This window comes from Musa acuminata, chromosome BXJ1-11 (genome assembly GCF_036884655.1).
Source record: "Musa acuminata AAA Group cultivar baxijiao chromosome BXJ1-11, Cavendish_Baxijiao_AAA, whole genome shotgun sequence".
Taxonomy (NCBI): domain Eukaryota; kingdom Viridiplantae; phylum Streptophyta; class Magnoliopsida; order Zingiberales; family Musaceae; genus Musa; species Musa acuminata.
In genome coordinates this window covers 31,275,642-31,298,921 of record NC_088337.1, presented here as the reverse complement: position 1 = coordinate 31,298,921, position 23,280 = coordinate 31,275,642, and the positions used below count along the sequence as shown (strand labels likewise).

At 38.2% G+C, this 23,280-nt stretch overlaps 2 protein-coding genes across 4 annotated transcripts; both read right to left on the bottom strand.

Moving 5' to 3' along the window:
- Positions 1-4,208: 4,208 nt before the first annotated feature.
- On the bottom strand, positions 4,209-12,320 carry LOC103972189 (SH2 domain-containing protein A). 3 transcript variants are annotated; one of them, XM_009386425.3, is made up of 12 exons: positions 11,858-12,320; positions 10,672-10,863; positions 8,465-8,662; positions 8,285-8,377; positions 6,915-6,992; positions 6,648-6,815; positions 5,934-6,284; positions 5,568-5,830; positions 5,294-5,456; positions 4,867-5,210; positions 4,694-4,759; positions 4,209-4,611 (listed from the first exon to the last, which is right to left on the bottom strand). In XM_009386425.3, exons 1-12 carry the CDS (start codon positions 12,059-12,061, stop codon positions 4,575-4,577), a joined length of 2,157 nt encoding a protein of 718 aa, XP_009384700.2. In that variant the 5' UTR covers positions 12,062-12,320; the 3' UTR covers positions 4,209-4,574. The 3 variants fall into 3 exon arrangements, with proteins under 3 accessions (XP_009384700.2, XP_064947005.1, XP_064947006.1); XM_065090933.1 differs by having other exon boundaries at positions 10,672-10,860; XM_065090934.1 differs by lacking the exon at positions 8,285-8,377.
- A 414-nt stretch (positions 12,321-12,734) lies between these two features.
- On the bottom strand, positions 12,735-23,215 carry LOC135597670 (26S proteasome non-ATPase regulatory subunit 2 homolog A-like). Its single transcript, XM_065090932.1, has 25 exons — positions 23,031-23,215; positions 22,839-22,939; positions 22,567-22,687; positions 21,767-21,826; positions 21,222-21,289; positions 20,855-20,897; positions 19,746-19,811; positions 19,550-19,588; positions 19,403-19,485; positions 17,435-17,549; positions 17,271-17,345; positions 16,845-17,003; positions 16,368-16,475; positions 16,181-16,282; positions 15,959-16,099; positions 15,725-15,829; positions 15,421-15,642; positions 14,770-14,883; positions 14,482-14,697; positions 14,079-14,138; positions 13,849-13,962; positions 13,684-13,769; positions 13,485-13,593; positions 13,212-13,390; positions 12,735-13,113 (listed from the first exon to the last, which is right to left on the bottom strand). The coding sequence occupies exons 1-25, from the start codon at positions 23,133-23,135 to the stop codon at positions 13,038-13,040; spliced, it is 2,667 nt and encodes an 888-aa protein (XP_064947004.1). The 5' UTR covers positions 23,136-23,215; the 3' UTR covers positions 12,735-13,037.
- Positions 23,216-23,280: the final 65 nt, after the last annotated feature.

The window sequence follows — 23,280 nt, the reverse complement described above, 5'->3', positions numbered from 1 at the left end:
ATGCTTAAATCGGAATACCACAGTTGCATGTATTTAAATGGGGATGGCATATGGATTGGGGCCCCCGAGTGACCACCCAGTATTTTGGAGCCACACTATACCATGCGGAAGTTTATTTTGGTATGCAGCACGATCTTCACAGTGGCGTGTAATTAGATGGGTTGATTGGGCCCTAAATAACTCAGTATTTGGGGCCATTTCACGTGTTAATGCTCCCTTCTGACACGACGATCAACGACGCCCCTTCAGCCTGTGCCGCGGTGTCCGTCTCGCTCGGTGCAGCTTGCACTGTACCTATTGGAACGAGTGATTAGTTGTGTCATAAAACTAGTGTCAAGTGGCCTAAATCCATTATACCTCAACAAGGAAACTGCACTTTGTTTGAGAAGAAAAGGTACTGGTGGCAGCTCTACATGTGCGATACGTACCTCACGCCAAGAAACTCGAAAGTGGAGTTCTTGAAAGCAAGTTATGTCCTTCCCCACTTCTCTGCTGTCTGCCACTAATGCCACCCACAGTCACTGAGTTGTCTTGTAATATGACTTCTCGCCTGGAATTGCCAGGAGCCATATTATGTTCCTCCTATTTGCCAGAGTTCCAGTTGCCTCGAACAGAAATGTGTGTTCTTGGGAACGAAGTCAAATCGCGAAGAGTTGTTGCTTTCCTTCATGCACCAAGGTTTTTGGACTAAATCATGGAGCCAAAAAGCTTCGAATACATTCATTCTGTGGTCACTGCGAGAAGATATCAACTGAAAAATCTCATTCGTTATCACACACAACAGATCAGGTGCATTTAAACGCTTCAAGATGTAAGCATTATGAATGAAAAAGAGAGGCAGAACAATACCTGCTTGACAAAATGTGGAGTCTCCGATCGTAGTTCCTTACGAAGTGACCTTTCCTAAGTGAAAAAAGAACAAGGTTTAATAAAACGCTGAACTTGAACTGGTAGATTATTAGAGGAATCATTGCCGCTTCCAACATTAAAGGAGAGCTACTCCAGTAGATATAGGAAAGCAATGGTTGGATAATAGAAGGGGTGAAGGATACTCGAGTAAATTCCTCTGCGTGCCGATCCAGTCAACTGTTCTGAAAGGATCGTATAGCCTGATCATAGTTGCGACTTAGAACTTGGACAAACCAACAGTGCTCATGCTGGAGTACTATTGCTGTGGTACTTGCGTACTTGCGTACCTTTGGAGGGACAGAAAGGAAGGGGGACGTTGGTGCGTCTGCAAAGTTGTGGGAAATTAACTGAGAGGCCTATGCACAGCCAACTTATCAGGAACTAATCTTCTTATAATTAAAATGCTTGGATCATCGCACCCCTGATGTATTAAAACACTTGCCTTAAATTCACAACCTTTCGTGCCACACATGGCTTTCAAACCTTGCGGCTCCAAATGTCTACCAGGTTATTTGAAACTCCACGCTGTCCAGTCGGACTAATTATAGATTATTTCTGAATCTTATTAACATCATTTTTTTTTTTTTACTTCAAAAATTTATATAATTTTTTTTATAATTTTAAAAATAAATAAACTCATTTCTCATAATGACGTCAAAGAATATAACACATGATACCACATGATCGATGCAAAAGTGATGGGCAAAAGAATAATTTTAACATCGCTTTCGTTTTCAACAATAAGCAGCTTGATAAGTATGTCATCATCTTAAAGAGAAGATAGATGGGGTTGGATGACCGAAAATGACCTTCGTTAACAAGGTGACAAAGAGGCCAATGAAAACAAATGCTCCCATAAAAAGGGAGAGACCCAAAGCTATCACGATGAAGAACCTTCACGAGACCAACTATCAAATCCTGCTTGCTGTAGCCCAAATCTTGTGTCGTTCATTGGGCCATTTCCTCTGCTGTGGTCTACTGTATGTGTCTGTGTGTGAGTGACAGCAACAGTTAACCTTTGCCATGCAATGTACTAAAATAGAATCAAAATATCAACCATGTCCTATATATTCAAGCTTTACTTGTCAACAATTCTGGTAAGCCAAATTAGTATAATTATGAAGAAACTTCAACATGGTTAAAAGAGAGAGAGAGAGAGAGAGAGAGAGCAAATGCTAAGTTGCACAACTACAAGCAAAATATGGTTCCTATAGTCAAATCCACCTTAAAAGACTGGGTAGAACCCTGCACTTCCTCTTCAAAATTCCAATAAATACTTGTCTTCTTTCTTGAAGATGCTAAATGTCCCACCTCTTCTTCCTTGTCATCTTTTAACATTTCACGTTCTCAGATGTGACTGTAATCACAGTCACAACTATCCTGGCTACAGTAGCCAACTCAAATACCTTGCATGGAATGAAGTGGCTGAAGTACCTGAGCCAACTTAGTAGGAGGCTCATCAAGTGACAAGTAACAATTATTGAGACATAACAATTAATCTAGTCAACCAACAATAATAAATCATTCGCATGGTATCAGTTCTCAGTTATGCCAACATCTTAATGAATTCATGACCTTCTCTGGCTGCCTTTGTCAATAGTTAACATCTTGGGATGCCTTCTAACACATAATGCAAACTCATCAGTACTAAACTACTAATGTGAAGTCCATTTTAGTGTCAAGAACTACCTAAACCCAATGAATGCTGCCTCCAATCACTTTAGGCAACTCATATCTAAAATAAGTGCTCCTACAGCAGTATTTATATCTTCTGACATCAGCCATTGTCTACTTTGTCCAAAGCATACTCATGTGGTTTCAATCTTAAGGATTCCCAAGTTAACTCCCTCAGAACTCGGAAACATTGTCTGTTTTACCTAACCACATAAATATTGCCAACACCACAATGCTACCAACTCCAACATGAGAAGCAGTCAATGTTCATACCCCTACCAAGCAAGAAGATACAGGGACATAGGTCCTGGACAACAGCAAAACCACTATCAGCTCAGTGGATCAGACATCGACATTAACATCTTTGTATACATGATTTGAAGTAACAATTCCAAGTAGAGTCCCATCGATAACAACAATACCTAACCTAGTTGGGACCCAAGAAACTACTACCGCTACTTCGTCCCCGGATAACGAAGCCTACCTGCTTAATGTGAAGCTATCAAAGCTGCATATTCCCACCAAGTTGTCGAAACTCATCTGTTTACATCGAAGAAGGGAAACCCCACAAAATACTCGCGTCCAACAATCGATGACAACTAAACGAATCCTATTCGGATCAATCTAAGCGCGCCGTTACCCAACATTACCATCACCACATGAGAGAAACCCTAAACAAACAGATCAACACACAATTAAAGAATCCCGATACTGATAACCAGCAAAGCAAATCACTGAAGAAAACGATAGTAGCCGATCGACCTGATAATTTGTCGTACATAGATCGGGGCGATGATGTTGGTCTTCCCCACCGACTGATCGCCCAAGAACACTATCGGCGCCATCGCCGAGTCGTGAGAGACTGCCAACTCGAGATCGGAAGGGGAAACGTAGGCGACGGTGAGAAGAGATCCAGAAGAGTGGGACGGAGGAGATCTCAAACAAGCGAATAACTTCCTCTGTTGCTGTTACGTATTTGGTGTGTCGCGGAGGACAGCGGTGTTTAGTCGAAAAAGGAGACGCTCTTCCCGCCCGATGATTCTATTTTAATTTTTCTTTTACCCACTTTCCTACCTTCCTAATGATTGGATTCAGGAAAAGGGCTCCATCTGGATACCTATTCACAAGGCAAGCGGATAGGTGGGGTATCGCGCAAAGAGTGTGAAAAGCAGTGGCGGTGGAGGTGACGAGATGGATCGTTATAAACCTCTTGCGTGATAAATACCGTCATAAACCTATTGCAGCATCACCTCAGTTTTAGCGTTACATTATTTGCTTGGGCTTAATAAGCACAACAGATCATTTAAACTTATATGGATTAAGTATCTATCATTTTGAGTTAGATCTTAATAAATGATATTATAAGAGAAATAGCATTGCTCATAAAATTATATTATCACATATCAACGAGGGATAGCCACATTTGGTTCAAAGTTCTAAACCAACTAAATATAAAACTAAAAATAAAACATAAATAAATTTCATATTACATTTAAAATGGAAATCACCTCAATTCTGGTTCCAAATTTGACGAACAATTTGGGAACCGTGATCACCCTTAGTATCACGGCACAAAATTATTACTGGGTTAGGACACCACTAATAGAGAGGCTAGAAGCACATCATGACATAAAAAGCTATCACTAGATAGTATTATGGCAAGCAGTACGATAATAAACATGAGAGAAAGGCTCTACATTTACAACAACTTTGGTCACACACAGCTCACAAATGTTTGGAACACTCCATCTCATTATAGTGCGGATGGTCAAATTACCTGATGAAATTAAACTCTTGATGTTGGTAAAATTCGCCGACATAAAAGAGTTTGCGAAACTTGAGAATGTTAGGTGTACAGAACAGGATGCGACTCTTGTTCATATACAACATCTTTACAACTGTGCAGGGCACCACCACATTAAGGCACGCTGCAGATCTCATAGGGGTGCCCAATCCATCGTCACGGATGTTCATGCCATAATTTCCAGACCTCAGCTTGCACAAGAACTGCTGTTTTGTCGCACAACCCTGTTCAAAACACATCGGTGGGCAATGTTCCTAATAAAGCATTATCCTTCCTCATTGAATTTGAAATGTTGCGTATCCTTACCTTCCCAACTGGGATAATTCAGGTTCTTCCAACAGCAAGTCTTGCAGTAATCTCGAGTCTCGATCCCTGCAACAATTAGAGCTTGAAAGAGATTAGCCACTGATCAAAGACCAAGATGTTTTGCAACAATATAAGAATGAATACGTATAAAACCAAAGGCTGAATAGAATCACCTATGATCAAGTGAAAGAAGCCTATGGTGAATGATACAATCAGTGCCAACATAAGCAACAATTAGACTGCCAGCATCAGGGTGAGGCCAGCTGCGAGAGGTTGGAAATCGAAGCACAAAAGTTCCTGCCTTTTGTAGTCCTCCAGGACCTTTAAGCGCAGATTCTGCTTCCTCCTTTGTAATGAAACCTTCTATCCATTTCGGTGATAGGCATTTCCATATTCTGTTTATTCGGTCCTTGGACAAAGCAAAAGCTACAGGATACAACCAGTACCACATCCTGTCAAATTCTTCCCTGCCCAGATCATCACCACATCCAGCGATTCCACGCAAGATTTCAAGGTCCTGAATAATTTCTGCGCTGTGTCAAGAGCTCTATTTCTTGAGGACCAACATTTAAAAGGTTGGAAGATGGGAAAAAAGGCAACCTGTCCGGACAAGGGCCTACTTGCAGAATTGGCAACCATCATGAATTTGTTATTGATCTCAGAAATTGCATCCATCCAGAGAGCTCGTTGGTTCTTCCGAGAGATGGAGTTCCAAGTATCATCTCCTTCTTGGACCAAATGCTTTGAAACCAATATTTGATTTCTGTCAATATCAAGCAAAGATAAAATTACACAAAAAGTAGTTCTTCAAATATATTAATTATATAATTCATAAATTAAAACTATAGACAAGGAATTAATTTTAAAAGATCACCGGTGATGAGAGCATCCACTGTACAGGCAAACCTGCTCTGCAAAATTTGCAATATCTTCATTGCTTGCTGAAGCTATTAACTGCTTAAGTATCATTGATCGCTCAAAAGTACTCTCCAAACAGTACCGAAATATTGCGACATCCGAAACAACAGAGTTTTGGCTCCATCTGGAGTCCAGATCTTTAAGATCAGTGCTCTCAGAATCTGATGGTCCACTGTCTGTTCCTTCAAAGTTGTTTATTCTCATTTCTTGGTTTTTCCTCTTTTCACAGAATGCAAACATGTCAAAAAAACTGAGTTAGCGCTATGCAAAATACAGAAAGGACTTCCACATATATACATGTTGACAATCAAACAAGAATTACCTGTTCTGAGCTCCCATTAGCAACAACTTCTGTTGTTGACCTGTTATCCTCAACTTTAAAATGTTTCGACTGTGGACTGCATTTCAAGTCAGACTGGTTTGATGCTTTTAGTTGCCCATTCCCATACACATCACGAATTGCTTGCAACCCATCACTGGCCTTTAGCAAATGAATTTCATCGAGAAGAACTGTTGTTGAAAGTGACCTTTTCCCAATCCCCAATGTCCGGTTACTGCGGTTCCTTGAGATACAGCGTATCGGACAAGAGTATGCTTCAAGAAATGGATATCTCTGACCATGCAATGGGTGGAAACAAACACGGAAAAGCCGATTGTCACATTTCGATGATAGCTGAAACAAGAAGCATAAAAAGGAAAAAGAAAGTCAGCCTCAGTAGTCAACTTTGCATCTAGAGACGAGAGAAGCAAGCATATATAGAACCTACTATTATGATGTAGCTATAAAACTAATAGCTAAAAGATCTAAAGACTTCTAGTACCATACAGTTATACACTGAACACCAGCATTAAAAACTAGCACTCAACAATGTCAGAGACCAACTCAAGTACCAGATAATTCTTAAAGTCATCCACATTCAGGCAAGGTAAAATATCTACAACCAGAAATTACTGGAACAGCCTCCTTTTTCTTTATCTTTTCCCCCCTTTTTTTATAAACATTAATAGAAAAAACTCAAGTTACTTTAAGAGTTACCTGAGATATTTTAAGCTTATATGTGGCACGGCCACGGAGAAGCATGACTGGCCTATCAGTAGAAGGGTATTCAAGTCCATCACAACTTGTTAGCAATGGTGCTTCGGCATCATCTCGAGTTTTTTCAACAGGAGTTCCACTGTCGGCATATAAAAGTGAAGCAACTACCTGAAAGCAGGAATAAGCAATCATCACAAACAAGATACATAAAAAGAAAATCATGCAGAAGCTGGTTCTAAGAAAAAACCTGTAGGAAGCAAAATTTACCTCCATCTCCCTATGGACTGATCTACCAAAAGCATCTAATAGCACAACTTCCAAAGAGAAGTTCCTGCGGCAAGATGCCTACATTAATCAAACTATTAGTCTCAGAAAAACATGCAATAAGTTTTTGAAAAGGTTGAAACATAAACAATTTCCCATCACTTGTGATGTCAGTTTAGAATCTGAGATAATAACATTTTACTTCAAATTTCTTGTCATACTATTATTATGGTCATGCTGGATACAACTACTGTCAGAAACTTCTCGGTTACATGTTATATACTAATAAAAGTATTGATTGATTTAAAGAAGTAACTAAAAAGATGGGATACTTTAAGATACTTGATGGAAATTTTGGGCATACTTCTCCGAAGATCTTCAGATGAGTTTTTCGCTTGCAACACTCTGGTAGTATGGCTACCACCTAGGTTCTATGAAAGACTATCGCACAGGATAGGAACTATGATCAGGCAAGATAAAAATATGGAAATTGAGAACATATGTTGTGGATGACAAAGGACAAGCATATTATAAATATACTTCGTATGACAAGCATACAAGAGCAAGAATAAGCATGCTGATGTTCGTTTTGTGTATATTTCGCATGTTAATGGAGATTACTGGATAACTGAAGATCATAGTTCAAGTTTCAAGTTTTTTTTTTTTTCTGAATCACAAGGAATTCAGTAGTTAATGACTCCCAACGGTGGGAGATAATAGTCTTAGATACTCTTAATGCTACAATAAAAGAATCTTCCTCTTCATGCATTCACAATCAAACAGCTAAGTGACAGATTGCCAATCCACAACATATGGAGTTCAAGCTTTAAACTTTCAAGAACTGTACACTGAACAATTGGTTGCTAAAATATAATGATTTCTTAATCCAAACTACTATTCCCATTGTGAGATGTCCATTGTAACTAAATAATATATATATCAATGTTAAATAGCAATATAACGTTTAGTTCCACATCAAAAGTAGACTAAGATTTAGATTGACTTATAACGGTCTAATGAGTGTGCTACTGTTTACTTTAGCCTAAGCATTTTGGACCAACAAGTCGGATCATAATAATATAGTAACACCTCCAATTTAGTCCGTCCCACATCGAAAGTAAACTAACAGTTACATTAACTTATAAGGGTATGATGGGTGATGGGTCATGGGTGATAAGATATCAGTTATCCTATCAAGTCGGGTCATGACAAGCGATTTACATATTTCTCTCAAAAATATATTTTTTGCCATACTTTTTTCATGATCTATTTTTTAATTATTTGAAATGTTCATGGATTATCGCTTCCAAACTCACATACATCATGCAATGTAATATTTATTGCAGCTTTGCTCATAAGATGAGAGCTTTGACCTTGCCACCAACAATGCTCCAGACACCATCACCTCCTTCTTCAACACCATCCAAAATGCATGAATTATCAATAGACAACTTTGCTGGAGGATTCTGTTGTCAGGTTAACATACTTGGTTATATATGCTAGGTGATTATAAGAGGTAGCTGAATTTAGGCATCTTAAAAGCAAGTAAGCACCTTAACAAAATGCTCTGATACTGATGCAGATATAGGCAAAACCTGAACATGATAGATGTAACCACCAAGGTTCCCATCGTTTCCAACTAGTATAATCTTCTTCATATCATCTTGACAGTGCTTGCTGGATAAGACAAACAAAGACTTCTCTCCAACCAGTTTTCCATCAACATGAAGACGCATATATTTTTCAGCTACCTGAAAATCAGCATGCCAAGAAAATTTTCATTAAATTATGCAGAATCGTCACTGTCTCACATCAAACAAGAGATGATAATTCAATAACAATAACAACAAGTTGTGCACTTATATGAAAAGTAATTTTTGAACAATTACATAAAACAAATCAAGCAAAGAAAATAAACTCATAAGCTTGAACCACTAGATGTGCTGCTGTGGACAATTGCCCTAGTCCATCTCCAGCAATCAAATTAAGGATTATAATCAAAGAAGTATGAAGATTAAGTCTAATTATTTTGAAATAACAAAATTTTGACTTTTCTTATGGAATGTTAAAATGTTAAATATAAGAAGTTGTTGTAGTCCTTTTATGCCCATGGTTCCAAAGATTCAGCCAACACCTAAAGGATGAAAGCTAAGCAGATGATCCTTAAAAACATTATATCAAAGAAGATTATAAGAATGCAAAACTGTCCTCCCTTTAAAATAAGAATTACTAATTATAATAAGCCAACAAACAATCCCAAAGTTTTCTGCAAGTTACTTAAAGCATCCAACAAATATATATAGAAGATAAGAGATATTCATGAATGATTTCTTCAAATTAAAAGCAATTACTCATCCAAAATTGCAATGGATATGTTGCATTTAATAAGGGGAAATGGATAGAGGAAGAAAGAAATAAACGGGAAAAAGGTTATGTGGAATTTAGAACATCAGCCCATCAACCATAAGCCTGACTGTTCTCACTGCAATCGATATAACTTGCAGAACTATGTCACCTCCTTGGCAAAATGTGAAAGTGAAACATTGGCAAATAAGAAATAACAACAACAAACATAATCAAGACAATCTTTACACGGACGTTACATTCCAATGACATAACTTGGTCAATAAAAACTAATTGTACTGAATCATAGTTGATGAATTCCCACCTCCTATGTCACGGACTCAAATCCATGAGAAGCATACGAAGCTATAATTCTAATCAAGCAAGAAATTAGATAAAAGTCAATCTTACCTATTAAGTATAAGATTAATCATCTGTATGGTCGATTCACAAGAGAGTACTTCTATGTGACCCAGGTACCTGATGTAAGCAAGATTGTAACCAAATTAGGGTTCCTTGTTTGAGCCAAAACTTCTCGTTCCATCAAGGGAACAAGAAGCAAATTGGGAAGTTTCATTCATGCTTCATGAGAATTGTTATTTCAGTTCTTTTTTCCCACAATTGACATGGGATCAATTCGTCCAGATCTTGGAGAGTGCAACTTGCAGATGTATCTGCTGCTGCCACTTCTCTTTGGGGGAAAGGACGCAGAGGGGACAAGAGACATCAGAAGAGGGGAAAATTGATGCCTGAGAAAGAATTGGCTTCTCTTTCTTAACATCAAGATCCTTTGGGTCATCTTCCTTTTTTTTCCCCCTGTTCTGCAAGTTCCATCAAGGAAAGACACAAAGATACCAGCCTTTCTGGTAGCTAGCTGGCAGTGGTCTTGCGGCCATGAATGAAATCATTGAACCAAATAATGATATAATAATTTTGACAACTGCAGCTCATGTCCTGCTAGTTCTGTTACAAATTATGAATAAGATCAATAGTAAAAATGTAGTATGCTTCTCTGATTCTGACATTCATACAGCTGACCATATGCCTCATTTATCATTGTGGTACAAAATTTATAATCTAGATGTGATATGACAACCACATGCTAGAACCTTTAATATTTTTTTGGCAGAGGTAAAGGTGAAAATAAGATGATTTTGCTTCAACCAAATCCTAAATATCTAAATGTAGAAGCAACTAGTTTAAAAATTATCAAGATCAACTGCCATGTTCTATGGTCCTTCTCAGATAAGATACTCCATCTATATTAGGAAACAGAGGAATAAAAATGGAAAATAAGCAAAAAGTCTCAAAATTATTCAGAATAGTAGATGACAAATGTAGGAAATTGCAAAAAGATACACTTTTTGTAGCTTCGAAAACACATCAATCTTGTAAATAATTTTTAAAAACCACATACCTGACATCCAACATGAAACCATTTCTCCAATGGGCAGTCCATTTCAGCAGCTGTGTGAAACATGTCAGTCCAGGGAAATGGATTCTCAGAAGAAGGAGCTTCTTTGTGTATTAATATCAAAGGAAGCAGAATCAGTTTATTTTCCTCATTTAGAACAAGAAAGGGAGCTTCATCTTCACTTTCTGAAGTCTTCTGTATTATTAAGGAAGAGAAATTTACAACACTGTCCAACTAAACACCAAAATAGAGGATTTCAAGAGCAAAAAGATATTCCTGAAGACATAACATTCACACTAGCCACTGTTACAAAGTTGTACCCTCAAACTTCATGCTCAAGTCTTATTAATTATGCAAATGCAAAAAAAGGTGCCAAGAACATTACATAACAAAAAAAGAGTTATTCAGTTACTGCTCCACCTGCATTGCCAAAAAAGGATGAAGCAACAGCAACACACAAAGAAGAAAATATATGCTGAGAAAACTTCCAATGCATAAATTCTCGTTTGCCTCAAGTGAGATCAAACTAACACATCGTTTTAAACCAAATACTGATTTGAGAAAGAATCAAATTCAGACATTTACATCCATCAAGAAGTGTGAAAAAGAGAAGCAGAACATTTTGCAAGTCAAAACCAAGAAACAACGGATCAAACGCCAGTTCTGCAAGGTAACAGTAGTGAATTCTTCCAAACTTGATAAGCAAGACTAAGAAATCTTTATCATGTGGAAGTAACAATTAACTATCTAATATAAGAATTAATTAATATTCAAGGGCAAGAGCAGTCAGACTCGGGTACCCAAAGAAACACATTCCCTGCCATTTATCCCCAAACATTCAAACTTGGCGGAAAAGGTTAAATGAATAAACGAACAAATTCATTCCATTTATCAGCATCCACTTCAAACATAAACCACAGAGAGTAAGGAAAAGGAATTTCGGGCTCCCCCTTTTATCCCATACAAGAAAGAAACGACCCTTGCAAGTCAACCAACAGCTGAAGCTCTCGCACGACGACTCCAACACAAGCAGCAACGCAAAACAAACTAAAAGTACCCGCACCAATACTCACGGGATTCGAATAAGTAATCGCGGAGAAAAAGGGAAGAAACAGGCAAACAGCAAAAACAAGCAATACAGAGACTTCCTTTTTCAGGATCAAGAGCTGCGACAGGAAGAACCGGATACCTGCTTAAGAATGATGGAAGAAGGACGAGCAGAGCCGGAAAGATAAATCCAGACGCAAAGGGAGAAACCAAAGCCGCCGCCATGTTCGCCTTCGCCTTCGCCATCTCCTCCTTCCTCCTCTCCTGCTCCACCTCGATCGAGGCTTATCCTGAGATCTTCGAGCTTGGCGTACTGCTCCTCGCGGCATTGCTCGCCGTCGGCCATGGCCGGTCGAGGGGTAAGGAGAAGGGTTGGGGTTGGGGTTGGGGTTTGGTGGTGCGAGAGGACGCCTCCTATAATGAATTCGGCTTCGAAATTTGGTGGGGTTGGGGTTGGGGTTTTCGTTGCAGCGAGGGGTTAGTTAACGGTCTCCGCTGTCCACCCCCGACTTCGACCTCGACTTAACCTGTCCGAGAACGAACAGCTCTACCTCGCGTTATCTCGACTGATGTCGTCGGTGGGTGGGCGGGCGGGCCGTAGAAGTGGAAATGGAAGCAGGTTGATATCTATACCGTCCGAAGATGGGGTCGAGCAGCCTCGTCCTGATCCGACGGTGGACATTTATGATCACGGGATTCTTGGTCGAAATGGATTTTGATTTTGGGGATGTTTGTGTGACCTTATGCGACCGACTCACTCCTCTCGAACACGAGCAATTAAATGTGCTGCGAACGAGTGGCCATGGCACCATCTTTGTTTGCCGAACGCCAAACCAGGCTGAATCAGATCCAATTTCACCTGTTGGACGACTCTTCAGCCACTTCAACCAACACCGTATCAGCTTCTAGACAACAGTGAAGGAAGAAACATTACTATCGTCTACAAAAATACATGGCACCAAACAACAAATACAATGCAACTGTCATGGAGATGATGCCCATAGTGACAACTAGCAACGAAAACCAAGTTTTGGCAATCGAATAATAAATAATTTGATGTTTCACTAACGAAGCTTGGGAAGCTGAAGGCCGTTGACATCATCCTACACAGGATAAATTGGAACTGCTAGCCAGCAGTGTATCGTAACATGAAGAAGTACGAGCATGACAAGTAACCAACGTCCCACGTCCAAATTCACGGCCCTTTTGTACGTCTCGATTCAAGACTCAAGTAAATAACCTCACAGTAAGAGAATACAGCAACTGGGCCCAATGTTCCTCATGATCATCCAACTCCAATGACAAAAAAGTTGCAAGGTATTCTAACGATCATCATGAGAATCTGGGTTTTCTTTCAAGATTACAAAACCTTCCAGCACTGATGTCAGCGGAATGTATCTGCACAATAATAAAAAAGACAAGATCCAAGTTAGTCCGTGACAGTTAAGTGGAAAGTCGAGAGAAAGATATTGAGGATCGTCAAAATCAAATCATACTTATCGGTAGCCAGTTCAGCTCTGTCTCCTGCAGCAAGCAAGACAGGAGTAGAATGTGTCTGAAATCCTGTAATGGTCTTTGGCCGACCTGCCTGGCCCACCACGTCGACAGACTGACCAACCCGTACAGGAACAGAAATAGGTTTTAGATTTTCATCCACCGTCATGAGCATCCTTGGCTGCAAGAGTTAAAACAGGGACCGTCAAAACACTGACCAACTTTGTGATAACACTGAGAACATAAGCCAAGAATTTAAGATTGACAAGTCACACCTGCATCGCTAAGACGAGAATGTAGAGCATATAATGATACTTTCCAAGGATGGTAGATTTCATGTCCAAGCATGCATGCAAAACAGTAACAAGTCCAGCAAGCGCAGTCCTGCATAGGAAGTTATGAGGATAATATGGACACTAAATATGGATGACAGGAAAAGAAAAGGTATGGATGACAGGCTGCAAATGAACTTACGGGGACAATAAAAACCGATCAGAGTGGTAAGGGGAAAGTGTTAGTAAACCCTTCCCCAAATGCACAAGACCTTGAGCAATCCTCACCTGCAAAGATAAATTTCAACCTAAATGTGATCCGAGGAAGTTGCTGGAATCAGACAAACACAAGTCTACAATAGCCTACACAGAAGAGATGGCCAGCTTCTTTATAGTAATAACTTGAAAGGTTGCGGAGCATGCTGGCTATCCGAGCATTATTTGTGCCTGCACCTATCAATCCCAATGAGATAATTGCTGCCTGCAGATCAAAGGTCAGTCAGATATCTAGCAAAATTGATTCTCCCACATTTTTTCCCTTTTTTAGGGTGGGAAAGGGGAGAGAGAGAGAGAGAGAGAGATTTAAGGTGGGCATACCATTGATACATCACCATCAGTATCATGACTCAGTCTGCTAAGTGTATCCATGACATTGACCTGATCAAAGATGAGGAGAGCAACATTTTGAGTTCAAGAAAACAGCTGAATTAGATTTTTCTTTTAATCTGTAGATTTTTCCTACTACATGTAACCATATACAGGTCAACAACCAATATAGCACCATCTTCAGCAACTTATTTATTTTTTGAGGGTAATTAGCATTATATTTACTTGTATAAACTGACTGCTCTAGGGAATTTCATTATCCTGATTAAAACTTGGAACTAGCAAGATTGTTAACTTTTCCCTATAAGTTGCTCCCTTATGCATTTAATTAACAAACAAAATAATGTATGTAACTGTCAAGCACAGTAATCCTAGGTAATAGGGATAAGTGTACCTTTGGATTAGAAATACAAAGGATACCAAGAGCCAGGGGCACTGCTCGTCTAATGTTCTGCTCTCCATACTGCAAAAGGTGCTCCAATGATCGAATCGCCATATCAAGGCCCAATTCTTCAGCCATTGCAATAAGTGCAATCCCAAGGACAGCGGGTCCCTGATAGTTCTCACCCTTCTCAAGATGCTGAGCGCAGTACCCCAGAAGCTTCTGGACCTGCAGAACAGAAGTGTTTTAATCATTTCACACCTAAATTAGAAGGGACAATGCACAGTTACAAATAGACACCTTCAGAACATTCCCGGTTCCAGCATATGCCAAAGACAGTAGAGTGACATCAGCATATTTCCTGATTTTGTCATTAAATGTTTTTGAAACCTCTGCAGTAGCCTCAACATTATCCTGTTAGACCAAAATTCCAGGAGTACATAAGAAAAACTAAACTCCTACACAAATGATATAATATCAATTCATCAACATCTGAATTCTACAAGAATAGGGAAAAACATATATCTGATGACCTAACATTTTAACTTGAAATCGATATCCAAATTCTGCAAGACCAAAATCCATCTGTTGGGCAAACTTTTTTTTATTTTAACTTCAAGCCACTGGAGAAGTTCTAAGCCAATCTTCTAAAAGATAGCAACTAAAGGATCAAGCCTTTAATACTTCTACCCAGGAGCTGAACCAGTGCCAATAATTGCAGTATCAAATTTCTGGCATCCTTGAAGCAAACCAAACAAGTACATCTATATCTACAATGATAACATGGATAGAATAATGAAGCTATATACTACTTACAGTAGAATAATGAAGCTATATAACACAATTATCCACTGAAACACCATAGAGTGATGGTTGAGAAGATTAATTATCAACAACAGAAAACTAATAAAAAGCCTGGAAAGCAATTTTGATTTTTTTTTTTCAAATTACCTGCTTTCCAAGATACAGAAGTCCAAGAGCTACAGGAAGCAGGCGAGTCAGAGGTTCCCCTAGTTCAGTGTCAGAACGTTCCATCAATGCCAAAATGATGGACTGAGCAATTTCTTCATTACAAGAACCAACATATACGAGCCCCAGGGTGATAGCAGAAAATACAAGAACTTCAAGGGGTGTTTTTGGATCTCCCAAGATAAGTGATAGGCGAATTCTAAGCTGGCACAAAATTATTATGTCAGAATGTAATTAAGAACATGGTTAGCAGTTAAAAGCAGACAAATAGCTCCTGGATCTCCACCTCATCCTTTAGAGATCCAGCATATGCAATTCCAAGGCCCAGTATGGCACCAATGCGGATGATGGTGTCATCTTTGTTAATATAGTCAATTAGAAGTGCCAATGCCTGCAAGAAGAACCATACCACATAATCTCATATCTACATAGTAATAGTCTAATGAATTCGAGAAAATATGAAAGTTAGCAGAGGATGTCACTGGCATATCTTATTAATCTTAAATGAGATACAACTTACAGGGTCACAGTCATTCTTCACACCACAGCTAACAATACCAATACCTAACAGAGCACCAGCGACCACATGGTTATCATTACTATGCAAATATTTATCAATTTGTGAAAGTCCGGAGTCAACATCCCACAACAGAATCATCCCCTATAACAAAGAAGAGCATAATCACATTCTAATATACCACTATTTATTTATATCAAATAAAACATATGGGAATAACAATACCAAGCTTGCTGCTGCACTGGCCTTTCCATGTTCCTTGTTCTTGAATAGCCAATTACCTGAAGATCCACTGGAGGATTCTGATGTGACAGTCATCAATTTATCCTGAGAATAATAAGAAATATCCAAGTATAAACAACTTATAGAAGATTTTACCACAAGAAATTTCTTAAAAAATTCTTTCATTTACCTGTCCAAATCCGGCATTTACAAATGCATTAACAAAGGTAGCTGCCAAGTTCTGTCTTGCTGAATCGAGACTAGAACTTGCACTTGCCCGGCCATCAATCAAGTGCACCTAAGTAATAAAACAATGTGTAAACCAGAGGACCAAAAAAAATCAAGCAAATACATGTGAATATTTCTATTTACAAACAAAAAATTACAAGAACCATGATTTTCTACTGAAGGACAATAAGAAGTCATGGAAAGAACTTTCTACGGATATTAGAGAGTACTTCCTAAGAAAAACAAGAATCATCTCTTCAGTAACAAAATTCCTTTATCATCAGAAAAAAATTGACATGATGAGATAATCAAAACAGATGCAAATCTAATTAGGGGAAACAACAAAAAAAAACATCTTACAAACTTGGATTAATACCCAATATTATCTGAGAAGAAATAAGGTGTACTTCAGTTTAGATAATTGTATAAGAACCAGCACCTTATAGATGTCTTCTGGAGATTTAGGTTCCATAACCTCAATGTCCCGAGCAAGCGCAAGATATCCCTCGCTTAGCTTAACATTGTTGACTATTTCCTGCAAGGCCTCCCTGTCATCATCATCAGGAGCTATATCTTCATCAATTTCCAGAACTAGACCCTGAAGTAAACAGAGCTGATCAGTAAACAGGGTGGTATCTGACCAAATATTGCACACAATATCAGAATGAAGTATTAGAAATATGGCAAAAAACCATAATTTTTTCAAAATTCATCAAGCAAAAAAGAAATTGGCCTGAACTCTTGGACACAGTGAATTCACAATCACATATAAGAGAATGCATGAATTATGGCATACAACTCTGGTGAGTCTAATTACACCAGTGAAAACTATATCATCATAGTCAATATGATGCAGACAGCTTACATGACGAGCTATAATATAAGAAAATTGCTTCTTCAGTTGAAGATCTTCAGTGGATGTGTAGATCTGCTTCACATACTGCACAAAGAGAATTTCACGAGTTAAACTTAACAACAGCTTAACTAATGTGAAGAAATACATTTACGATAACATGAATGTATACATACTTGGGTGTTATCGATAAAGAGTGCAATCCGCAGAGCACTTGCATAATCCTCAAACTTGGTATAAATCGTAAAGGCTATGTCCGAAGCTAATAAATCATCTGTGCTTGGGAGATAGCTGCGAGATTTACATGGTTTGAAAATAAAATTACATTTTATAACTTAATGATCATACGGCTAGAGTACAGCACTACAGCTGTCTTCAGATAAAGCATAATTGCAATTTGACTAGAATCATTTATCATATAACATCCATAAATCCATCACAGGAAGAAAATGAGAATCAAAATAAACCTCCAAGGCCAATGGAAGTAAAATAATTTTAGTTTAAATTATAAGCACAACTATGTCTAATCTTCACCAATGAAGGTTACATGCTGTTATTGGCAAAATAAACAGCACAGAAAACATTAGCCGAAAAATCTTAATGAATGAATAAATCCTACCTCTTGACATAAAATAGCCCGTCATGACTCAAAAGTTTCTACTAAAGGATTCACCACCACAATTCTTGTAAAAGATAACATTTAATCATCACCATTCATTATTAATTTTAAAGAGAATTACACTGGAATGCTATAGAACATGTTCTAGAGGATATCAAATTACCGCAGTCACTGTCAGTCTGATTGATAACTCAACTCCCTGCCAAACATAAACTGCAACATGACCCACATGTTTAATAACAAAATCCAACAAGTTTCAAGAACACCTGGTTGCTAAATTAAACCCATGCTTTGGCTGCTTAACAAAATTAGCCAACCATTGTCATCTCATGCTATAGTGAAACAAAATTCCGCCAGCATGCTCACATTTTTACTTCTTAGGAAGGACAAGTATTTGATCAGAGCAGTCTTTGACTATGAGATAAAAAGATGGAGTTTGTAATATTATGGTACAGATATATTAGATTTAAGGTTCTCCAATCCTGAAACCTTAGGTTATCCAAAATTTTATGCATAAACATTTCCATGATTGGTAAAATCATATATACCAAGACTGTGCAACCAAGCAGAGGAAACCAAAAAATACACACTGTTTGGTTCAGTCCAGTGCGATTTTTGATGGTTACAAACAGAAACGTATAAAAACAATTAATGAGTGAATTGGTTCTATGCAAGAAAAACCAAGTAAACAAAACTATACCAAGTATTTTTAGATCATACAAGGGTTATAACCGATACACACAACCTTCACCATTTCCTTTCCTAGACACCTTGTTCGTTGTGGCCTAGTCCCACATTCCTCCAGCCTTCACCATGTTCCACCCTGCTCCCTCTTCCCCCTCACCAAGGTCCCAGTTCTTAAAGGGCCCAACCATGGCTCCCGCATTTCTACCTAAGATAAGCTCCAAATCTAAGTTCAACCACTTGAAGTCCCCCAAATTCAGCCCCAACAAAGCTCCTCGCTACCCTTGACCCAATCTTGACTCTGACAAAGCCTCAGCACACACCCCTATGCTGCTTAGGTGATGCCAAGATCAAATGAACAATAGAAGTTGGGACGCAGGCGGTGGAGAACCATGGAATATCATCCACCAGTGTCACGTAATGTGCGAGATGTAAGACATCTTCTCTACCCTCTGGTACGATTCCATCACTGTGCGTGAGGTGCTTCTTATGTGAGAGGAGAGCCCCTAAAATGTGATTCTATGAACAAGAGTAAGCCTGAGTGTTATCATCTCCTCTCTCTCTCTCTCTATTTTTTTTCGTCAGCCATATTATCAAATCCTACAGTATACATAAATTTTAGAATAATTGCCCCTTGATGCTCTTGTCCCACATTAGCAAGCCATCCATATCATCCCAAGTCAATTATGTGGCAACATACCAAGTTACCAATAGTATATAGAACAGTGGTGTCATAGCACTTCAACAAACAACAAAAAGACTGACTAGTTTTGTCTTTGCAAATGGACTATATCAAGATAAGTGCATGGTGCATTTGTAACAAAACTGGAAATCTTTTTACCTAGAAGAACTGGTAAGATACAAACACGCTCTTTTATAATTTGTAGCATCCACATGCTCAACTAGCAGCTCAAGATCTTCAACCTGAAGGGTGAAAGATATATAAATATACAACTAGGTGGGAAAAATGAATGAGTCGTGAGCATACCTCCATTAGAAGATCTACAGCTTCCGGCTCAGCATTATGCTGTACCAGTAGTTAAAAATAAATAATCATCATCTTTTCAAAAACTAGATAAAATAACTCAATAAACAGAAGAACGTACAAGATTAGCACCATTTACCACAATTACTACCAAAAATAAACAGCATAACTCAAGGTTCAGATATTATATAGCAGATACCTTCATGTGAAAGGCAACAATTTGTTGCACAAGTTCCATCAAAGTGTCTAAGGGCAAGTCATCATACTGTGTAAGAAGAGAGAAGTAATTAGCCACTTACTAGCTAGAACAAGCTGACTAAAAAGAGGCTAAAACAGTGGGAATATGCCAGTAAATGAGTTCACGTGATAACAAATATCAGCTAAGCAAACTAAAACTAAGTCCACACTAGCACTAGCTAGGTAGTCAAGAGTAGCTGACTTTCGACGATAAGCATTTATAATGCTTCGCATTTCAACCACATGTTCATAAACAACTAAAGTAAATTGCAAGCAAAAAGAAGTACAGATCATTAAAACACTCAAAACAGCAACTTTGTCAGATTATAAAATATAGAAGATATTTTCAGGTAACAGTCTGAAACACTTAGTCTTTGTAGATTAGTGCAACTTAGGAAAAGAGTCAACGTTGTACTCAAAACAGATGCACGAGATTTCCAATGGCAAAAGTTTTGTCAGTTAAGACTATTTGTTGTACTGAATAAACAATTAAATATCATGTTTCTCATGGAGTTAATACAAGATAATTAAAGTGGACGATAAATCAAGAAAGTTAAATGATCATCAGGTGAAACCTCTATTGTGAACCTAAATGATGGAAAAGATATTCATACATGAAAAGTTAGTTTTGCCGAGATACAGATTACTAGAAATATGAGAATGATTCCAATTGTGAACAATTAGGAGTAGTTATGATAGAGGGTAAAAGTAAAATTAATTGTTTATCGTGATATATCATCTCCAAGAACAACTGAGGTATGAAATGTCATTTCAGACTTGTAGTAAAAATGGGCAAAACCTAAATTGATTTAATAAAAATTAATATGAAAAGATTTGCTCTTGTATGATGCAAAAAAATGAGTTCTTAAAAAATAGTTGGCCTTTGCATGGATGTGCCAATGGTCTTATAAAAATAAGCTACAAACAAGATTTTAATCAGAAATAAATCTATGAATCAAATAGTATAGCATAGATGCGACCAAAAACATGATAAATATCATCAACCTATTGACTCAAAATATCACAAAATATCCAAGTTGTCAGAAAAGTCGTTGAGTGAGTGAGCCTGACCTGCCGCTTTGCAAATTCCTGTGAGATTTCACCAGCCAAATTTCTGCCAAATAAAACAGTAGTTTGAGATGAACATAAATAACTTATTAGCATCAAAAGATAAAAGCACGCATACACCAATATCTCACTAAATTTTAAAACATCATGATAACAAACCATCATTCTGAACCCATGACAAGATAATCTGAAGTTCAAAAAATTTAATATTCTCCTGAAAAGTTGTACCTTTACAAACATAAGTTTGTTATATTGACTATGTTTATCAAAACTACATATCAATTTTTAAAGTACACGTCAGATTTTAAAAGTTAAAAAACAGAATATGGGTTCAGACCATTCCAATACTTGCCAAAGTTAAGTTCCTTACCTTACATATTCATGTCCCCACGAACCAATATCACCTTCAGACCCTAGCAATCGGTACTTCAGACTCTCCTACAGAGGACAAACAGGAAATTGTTACACTGACTTAAGCAATACATTACCACAACTACAAAATGCTAGTGCATCATCAGTGTCACCAGAGGACCGCAGAATTTTGTGCTGTCAAATTATATAAAGCAAAGAGATATTGCCAAAAAAAGCAAGTAGGCAAAATTTTAAGATGGCAAAAATAAATGAAAACACATCCAACACTCTGGCTGTAAATAGGGTTCTTATACCTCTTGATCTTTCCACCAATCTGTTTAGCATCATTCTATTGTTGAATAACAAGACTTTACAAAGAACATATATGATATGTAACTCACAAACATGTATGATAACAAAAGTAAAACCACTATAGGACTTGCAACAGCAATTATTTGCAGCAAGTTTCTGAGACAAATACCAGGCAAGGAATCTATGTAGATATCTTGTAATGTCAACTTCTGGGAGAAGAAAATACGTAGTTATAAGATGAATTTTACATACCCTCTCTCCTTCAGCAGACATTGTCAGTGCCAACACGGAAAGTATGTCCGCCAAGTATTTCTGTGGTTCAAAGAGAATATGGCAAATTCTGTTAAGTTTTGAAAAAAAGTATGAAAGAGAAAAACACACACACAAAAAAACAGAAGGGGAAGAGAGGCTATCGTTGGTTAAACTAAGAACCATCAAGGGACTCTATATTTGCTTCAACTAATCTTCGATCTCTTAATATCTCTGTATAAGTAATCCTAATCAACTCATTCAAGGCATTGTTAGATCTTCTTCAATCAAGTTCTTACCATCTTATCTTAATTTCTCTTATTTCATCCTCTAAAGGACTACACAAAATAAGAATTGAGAACATTTCTTATTCTATATTTTCTAACAATCTTGTCATCAATCTCAATATTTAAGTTGTGAGCATTTACATCTTGGTTAATTCCATAGCTTCCCAACATTCAAGTCCAAAAGGCAAGACTAGTCTTATAGTTGTGTTGTCTGCTGGCTTGGACCCTAGCAATGTGTGGGAAGGAGGGTTAAGCTCTATATATGATTGTTGTGTTGTCATAGATTAAAAGAAAAATCTTATATAACCATAAGATGTAAATGCATTAGAGCAAGCTTATGGTAACTACTGGGCACGCATCTGAGGCGTATGCTCAACATCTAAAACCATATCCATCCTCTAGTCATAGTCCAAGCCAACAGAAGATCTAGACTACTCCAAAACATATTAGAAAAGATAAATCCAATCACCTAACAGTAATAGGATTAAATTAAGCTATATAAATAGCAATCTTTACCTTCAAATCAGACTCTGGCATTGTTTCAAAAAATGCTTTTAGACTCCCATAATGTGGCCGGAGAAATTTTAGAGGCTTAGGAACAGATGTCATGGAGCTTGTTGCCGTTCGAATCTCCTGCCTATATAAAAAGCAAAGTAACTGTAAACACCGAGAATTGAATTGTCATGCAAATCAACTTCGCGAACATGTAAAGATCCGCTAGAAACCCTAATTCTGAGAAGATATTCGTGGACAGAGAATGGAAGTCCAAGACGAAGAAGGCAAAGAACCTCATGCTCTCCAAGGCGAGCTTTTGGACTCCCTGGTCGGCATCCTGAACTCGCTCCACATAGAGTTCGAGCTGCTGCTTTAGTGCCAAATCCTCGTCCGACTGGCAGCGGAACACGAGATCAAGCGGTCGGAACAGTAAGAAATCGACGGAAAGAAAGGGCACAGATGGGAAAAATGAGATGGGGAGTCACCAGATCTTCTTCTTTCTTCTCGTCCTTCTTCTTGGTAACTTTGGAGGCGGGCTTGGAACCGTCCGGGCTGGTGGAGGAAGCACCGGGCTTTTGATCGACAGCCATGACAATGGAGAATTAGGGGCGATCGAAACCCTAAGGAAAGAAGAGAAGTCGCTTGGGGACGAAGAAAAGGGTTACGCTCGGCCGACCCCGAGTCGAGAATATAAAGGGGTAGCGGGCTGCAATAACTGTGGCGATTGTTACCACT

What these genes read in the sequence shown, in the direction of transcription:
- LOC103972189 (XM_009386425.3), bottom strand. Translation starts at nt 12,061, where the DNA reads ATGGCCGACGGCGAGCAATGCCGCGAGGAGCAGTACGCCAAGCTCGAA. An exon ending in CAGTCCATAGGGAGATGGAG is followed by an intron (nt 6,816 to 6,914) that starts GTAAATTTTGCT and finishes TCCTGCTTTCAG; the next exon opens with GTAGTTGCTTCACTTTTATA. An exon ending in GTAGGCCCTTGTCCGGACAG is followed by an intron (nt 5,211 to 5,293) that starts GTTGCCTTTTTT and finishes GAAATTATTCAG; the next exon opens with GACCTTGAAATCTTGCGTGG.
- LOC135597670 (XM_065090932.1), bottom strand. Translation starts at nt 23,135, where the DNA reads ATGGCTGTCGATCAAAAGCCCGGTGCTTCCTCCACCAGCCCGGACGGT. An exon ending in TGCCAGAGTCTGATTTGAAG is followed by an intron (nt 21,827 to 22,566) that starts GTAAAGATTGCT and finishes TTTGAACCACAG; the next exon opens with AAATACTTGGCGGACATACT. An exon ending in CTTATATTATAGCTCGTCAT is followed by an intron (nt 17,004 to 17,270) that starts GTAAGCTGTCTG and finishes TGTTTACTTCAG; the next exon opens with GGTCTAGTTCTGGAAATTGA.